Source organism: Paramormyrops kingsleyae, chromosome 11 (genome assembly GCF_048594095.1).
Source record: "Paramormyrops kingsleyae isolate MSU_618 chromosome 11, PKINGS_0.4, whole genome shotgun sequence".
NCBI lineage: Eukaryota > Metazoa > Chordata > Actinopteri > Osteoglossiformes > Mormyridae > Paramormyrops > Paramormyrops kingsleyae.
Window position 1 is genome coordinate 13519220 of NC_132807.1, and position 6811 is coordinate 13526030.

The following is a 6811-nucleotide window of genomic DNA, read 5'->3' on the forward strand; positions in this document are numbered from 1 at the left end:
AAAGAGCCGATGTCGGCGCAGGTTTTTGGGATAACCCAGGTGTGAGGACTCTTCAGCCAATCAGTCCTCTAATTAGTAAATTAGTAAAAGAGCAACATTAAACATCTACATCTACAAATATAAAACAGCAAGTTAATTTTTTATGTAGAAGGAAAACATTACAACAGTCTGAAGATGTTAGTTTGTATTGTATTTAGTATTCAGTATTCTCAACAACCTCAACACTACCTCTCTGGCCAAGAAAGCACTGCAGCGACTGCATTTCTTAAGGCTTGCTTCCCATCCCCTCACCACATTCTACAGGGGAACCATTCAGAGTGTCCTGACCAACTGTATCACTTCCTGGTTTAGGATAGTGAATACAGCAGAGAAAATCATTGGGACCTCTCTTCCCTTCATCCAGGACATCATTCACAATCAATGCATCTGCAAGGTCCTCAGCATTGTGAAAAACCCCTCCCATCCACTCGTGTACTTAATTTGCACTTTACTGCTGAAATTGTGTATACATATAAATATGGGATTCAATAGAATTATAAAGAACATATAATGAATAGAGGAAAAGGAGAATATAGCTTAAAGCAGGGCATGATGAAATGGGAGGTTTCATTCTAAAAAATGAAGTTAACTGAAACGAGAACTGACTGGCACCGGCAGGGCAAGGTTACCTAATCGGGACCGATAGAGGGAACAGACAGAAAAATGTCAGCGGCCCTTACGTATCTGTAGCCTTCCACAAGGACAAGTACTAACCAACTAACTAGAGCAAATGTCAAACATGTGGTTGTCACGTAGACGGAAGGTACCGAGAGGGGGGGGGGATGCCCAAAGGGCTTTAAAAGGGATACAGCTGATACATATGGTTGAGCTTCCTCCTGTACATGCTGAATGTATGTCAGATGGTCGCTCCCTGATTATAATCAGTCAAGAGAATAAACTGGTGATTTGCAACTTCTCCCTGTGTCAGCTATGAATCTCTTCTCATCCACAGACCCAGTGGAGACGGCGTACTCCAACACAACCCACCCCCCATGTGTCTTGTATTGCACTGTGGTCCTAGGGCAGGGGTGGCCAATCTTATCCGCAAAGGGCTGGTGTGTATGCGGGTTTTCGCTGCAGCTCCCTAACTATATTACTAATTAGAGCAGGGTTTCTCAACCCAGTCCTCGGGGACCACCAGACGGTCCACGTTTTTGCTCTCTCCCAATTGGCAGGGAATTGGGAGAGAGCAAAAACATGGACCGTCTGGTGGTCCCCGAGGACCGGGTTGAGAAACCCTGAATTAGAGGACTGATTGGCTGAGGAGTCCTTACACCTGGGTTTGAACAGCTGACCTAAAGGTTACCCCAAAAACCTCTATAGACCCTTTGTTGATTTGATTGGCCACCGCTGCCCTAGGGAAATGATGTCTCGTACCACTGTATACTTGTGTATGGCTCGTTCATCTTCATCGCTGCACTTTCGACTGGCGCCCGTATGGGGGCGCTAGTGAAAAATGGCTCACCGTTTTTTAATAACAATCCCGAGCTGCTTTTGTCTCTTTGCTCAACAGCCAACGTTTATAACGTGAAAGACCAGTGAGTCCTTAGCGGCCAGCAAGCAGCCGGAGTTACCCGGTTTTCTTTTAGCTATCCGGTAATGCTGGGTATTATATTTGCTCAGTAAATAAAAAACGTATTTCAAGTTAAGTAAAAATGGCGAAAAAGCAAACAGAAATACAGGGTATACAGAGCATTGCGACAGACACTTTAAAAGAAGAGGAAACCAATACGAAGGAGGGATATATCCCAAAAGGTACCAGGTGCTCTTTTTAAAGTTGTAATCGGCCAACAGACGCCATGTGTATGACATGGATTATTCTTGGATATCTTACGTCATTAAACTCATCGGTAAACAAAATGGCAAGTTATATTGATATGGTTTTATGACTATCACTCTTTATCTAAACATCCAGGTAATCGTTTGCTAATTTGTATGTGTTTCAGGTGTCTAATTTGAAGCATTATTTTTCCTTGTCACATTCACAAATTGTATGAACTTTATGTATTGCCGACTAGCGGAGTGTGGGGTTCCCTGCTTGACTGGTTCTTCGCAAGATTTCTTCCTCTTTTTTAGTAATAATAGCAACAACAACAACAATAATTATAAATGTTATTATTATTATTATTATTATTATTATTATTGCTTCTCCTACGTCGTGGCTGTGTCTTTATTTTTGGCTGTTCGGCTGCGTGTAAAAAGTTAGCTCTGATTTATTTGCCTGTATAGTTTCTTTTGACCGACCTAAATGATCTTATCTCTTGGCAGTATGTCAAACGAGTTTCGAAGTAAACGATGTGATTCTGTAAAATTCCTAGAAATCATTTTTAAACCGATAAATACGATAAAACTTTACCAACATTTTTTTAAATCTTGGGCAACGACAATTTAGCAGCAAGTAAATATTGAGTAATGTTGGCAATGTAAAGAAAAAATGTTGAGGTATACCATTTAGGTACAAATTTAATTTCTTTATTTTACCATATTTGTGAAAAGATCGACACAAACTTCAACCAGGTTCAGAAGCATAAGTCTAAGTTTTACAGTGATATTTATGTGGTTCTGCCATTGAGCTTTGAGTGTTTAGAATGATTTGATTTCTCCCCTCCCTCTGCCTTCCAAGGCCTGTCTAATTCTGGCAGGGGCTCTGCTCGCATGTCACTTCTCCTTCTGGTCTCCATATTCTCCTGTGCTGCCTGTATCATGTACCTGGTGTATAGAAATTTCCCGCACATGAGCAAGTAAGTACCACAATATTCCACCCTTATGTTGACCTGTCAGCCATGTGTGAATTTAGCTTGCCCTGCTGTGTTCAGTTTGATGACAATCAAATCTGATTGAAGTTTGCTTAAGCTTTAGTTAAGTTTTCTTTCTTCTCTCTTAAGAGGAGCAGTATGACATGTAAAATTTGCAAGGTATGAGAAATGTAGTTGCCTTAGCTCCAGGTTAGATTTCTTCTTCTGTATCTTCCTGACTGGCACCTCTACAATGATGCATGTATCCCTTATGTGTTTCTTAGGTCTGTACTGCTTTTAAATCTATACGTGTGTTTTACAGCCATGTCTTAGGTAGAATATGCAATTTTTATTCCTTCCAGAGGAGTTCCTCACACTGACCTGTGAGCTTCTTTCTCCCATACAGTGAAGAGTGGGAAAAAATGAAAATTCCCAAAGACATGAACGATGCCAAGGCCTTGGGCACAGTTCTGTCCAAGTACAAGGACACTTACTACACTCAAGTATTGGTAGCCTATTTCGCCACATATCTCTTGTATCCTTTGTAATATGAAAGCATACAAAAGTGTGCACTGGCTTTGATTTATGTTTTTTTTTGCCTAGATTAACTGTGAGACTTGATTGTATAGTCAGAGCTATTGATGCTCCCTAAAGCAAAAGTTAGACTGTCTCCCATGTGTGAAATGTTAGTTGAATGAAGTATTTCCAAGTAATTTGTTTCTAATTGCTAGTTACAGAAGATGTGTTTTTTAACATATGCATAAAAGAGATACTTTGGCTGAGGACCCAATAGCAGATAGCCACCTTCACCTGCTCAGTTAAGCTGGGTCTGGGGTGGGTGGGGTCTTTTGTGCCCTTGAGAACAGCAGGATTCAGCTGAGGGGGCTGTTTTATTCTCATCTGTGAGGGAGAGCAGTAATCCTACTTGACTGGCTTCAGTCTCTCTCCACTGTACAATGAAATCACCCAAGTGGTATTCAAATTAGGATGCAGAGGTTTTGTGGGAATTGTCTTGAAGATAAGGTCTTTTATATATACAAAATGCAATGAAAAACATATTGGTCTGCATCATACAGACTTTGATTGTCACTAAATGCGAGACCATATATCAGTTTGGCACAAGTCATTTCCAAAAGTCATCCATGCAATTTCACTTGTATGCAATGCTGTATATGACGTTTTTGATTATATATACATGGCCTTTTCTGTCCGTCTATGAAAACCTTATTTGTTTTTACCCTGCTGGTATCGGCCTTAATTCTGTTGCCATAGCCTCCAGACCTTTGCCATCCCTGGCTCCATCTTTCTCAGCATCCTGTCAGGCTATCTTTACCCCTTCCCACTAGCATTGTTCCTGGTTTGCTTGGTAAGTATGATACTATGCCATTTTGGATTTAAATCGGAACTTCATATCATTTTATAAACTTCATGCCTTTTCTGATCAAGTCTCCTGTGCTTGTAGTGCTCTGGGCTTGGAGCCTCTTTCTGCTATATGCTCTCCTACTTGGTGGGCAGGCCGGTGGTCTATAAATACCTGACGGAGAAGGCAGAGAAGTGGTCTAAGCAGGTGAGTATTGGTCAATTAGGATGGACCTGGGAGACGCTGACGATACCTTGGAGTTTCATATATTGGGGGTGAGGGTGTCTGTATTGACGAGTGAGTATGAGATCCTGGCCAAGCTCTGAGGAGCTAAAACAATATTTGGGCATCAGAGGCAGTAAAAAGCAGACTGCTGTTTGAAGAGTCCTTTGAAGCACTGGTGTCAAACTCAATTTAATAACTGAAATGAGTTTGACATCCCTGTTTTAAAGAGTACTCCCCAGAGAGCAGCACGATGACAGACTAGGGCAAACAAAAAGTGGATGGAAAGGGGCGCGCTGGATTTATCAAATGGAAATGAAACGCGGCACAATCTTTTTTTTCTTCAATTTTGTTTTAATAATCATTGCAAGCCAAAATCATAATTGTAATTTGATTAACTGCCAATCCCTATGACAAGATACATTATGAATCTTTTCATTGAGATGTTCCCTCTCTCATTGGCTCATTTTTGCAGGTAGACAACCACAGAGAGCATCTTATTAATTACATCATATTCCTGAGGATCACTCCCTTCCTTCCCAACTGGTTTATCAATATCACATCCCCCGTCATTAATGTGCCTTTAGGGCTCTTTTTCCTTGGCACATTCTTAGGTAAGGATTAAGACAAATTAATGCTCATTGATGTCAAATTAATTTACATACTGAGCCCCCAATATGTATGTAATAAGTGACACGTAATATGTGAAATATGTAAATATCAACTAACAAGATTAAGTTCATGCTTGCTCACATAATGGCCTGATTATACCATCTCCTGTATTGTGGACTTTGGTCCTGCTCTTGCACTGTGTGTGGAGTTCGCATGTTCTCCCTGTGTTGTATATACTGTGTATATGTTTGTACAATATAACTGGAAGCTGATGTGCAGTTTAGCCGTGGTACCAGTTGTCCTGTCTAGCGCTGTGTTGGTTCTTTGCCGCATTAATCTGTCACTGGGATCTGAAACCCCATTTCCATTCTTGCAGGAGTGGCTCCTCCATCCTTTGTGGCCATCAATGCCGGGACCACGCTGTACAAGCTGACGACTGCAGGGGAGGCTGTTTCCTGGAACTCTCTGCTGCTGCTGGCCGCACTGGCCCTTCTCGCCATCCTGCCTGTGTGCTTCCAGAAGAAGTTGCAAAAGAAACTAGAGTAGTCGGTCCTTGTTTGAGGTTCAGAGCACGTTTTCTGAAGGTTTTCTGTCCCTCACCGACCTCACATGCCAGATGTGGTCGCCGGGCTCCCAGCTCACAGGTCCACAGTGCACTAACATAGCTATTTTCACGACAAAGGCGGCCACTACCTCAAGTCTCCATGCAAATTAATCTGCTTTTTCCATAGCCCAAGGTTTTATCCATTATTTTTATTAATCTAGATTGGAACAGTGTGTTTCAATTGTGGGAGACAAAAAAAAAACTTTTAATAGTTCAATTTCCCTTTTGTTCTATGGAATTTTAATAATACTCGGTGACTAAGCAAAGCACCTCCTGGGCGATCTTATCCGCAAAGGGCCGGTGTGTGTGCGTGTTTTTGGGATAACCTTTAGGTCAACTGTCGAAACCCAGGTGAGGACTCCTCAGCTAATCAGTCGTCTAATTAGTAATCTAATTAGGGAGTTGCAGTGAAAACCCGCATACGCACCGGCCCTTTGCGGATAAGATTGGCCACCCCCTGTCCTACAGGCTACTGATTTTTTAAAAATGTTTATTCTGTGAAGTAACAGGTGCTTCATTGGAAGCTGTGCCTTAAAATGTGTGCTACACTGGATAAATATGAATGTTACTATAACATGCGTCTGCTAATGTTACATATTAATTTTTTGTCAAATTTATTTATTTTGAGGTACAACAGTAAAAATATATAATTGCTTAATTTGTGTTGCTTATCCATCCATTGTGACTTCATGAATTATTGAAGGTATAACAACTTCATGCTGTTCACCATTGCCTTGTATCAAATTCCCATTTTTTCCCTTAGTATGTGATTAATTGTAAATGGGGTAATGAACAAGGTACTTCTCTATGGCAGTGTCATGAAACCTCACTGCTGCTAAATCATTGGTGTAAAACTTAAGATCCACTGCCTCCTTTCACATAGTCCACATGAGATAAGGAAAATGGCACAGATAAATATCTTTTTAGAATAAGGGCAGGTTGATTTGAAAAATCCTTTACTGCAATTTTAAAAGTAAAAACCATACTATTCCTCATTTTTCTGCATGGGGTGCAGTAGAGTGAAGGAATACTGTACACTCCTCACTGTTTCATTAAGATTAGTCCTCAGTGGACAGATGTTTGTTGCACTGTAGTTTTTGGCATTTTTTTAAATCACGTTGTGAATTTCTGGCATTTCCCATGATTCCATGTTTTTCGGGGAAGTGTCTTTGTCCTGCACATCTCGACCCTTCCCAAACGTAAGCTTTTCTGTTTATTTTATATATATATATTTTATAC

General features: G+C 40.8%; 1 protein-coding gene across 2 annotated transcripts; it reads left to right on the forward strand.

Moving 5' to 3' along the window:
• Positions 1-1521: 1521 nt before the first annotated feature.
• On the forward strand, positions 1522-6224 carry LOC111840373 (transmembrane protein 41B). Of its 2 annotated transcripts, none has more exons than XM_023805126.2 (7): positions 1522-1794; positions 2663-2780; positions 3181-3309; positions 4047-4140; positions 4237-4341; positions 4832-4970; positions 5345-6224. In XM_023805126.2, the coding sequence occupies exons 1-7, from the start codon at positions 1695-1697 to the stop codon at positions 5512-5514; spliced, it is 855 nt and encodes a 284-aa protein (XP_023660894.2). In that variant the 5' UTR covers positions 1522-1694; the 3' UTR covers positions 5515-6224. The 2 variants fall into 2 exon arrangements, with proteins under 2 accessions (XP_023660894.2, XP_023660902.1); XM_023805134.2 differs by having other exon boundaries at positions 1526-1801.
• The last annotated feature ends 587 nt before the right edge of the window (positions 6225-6811 follow it).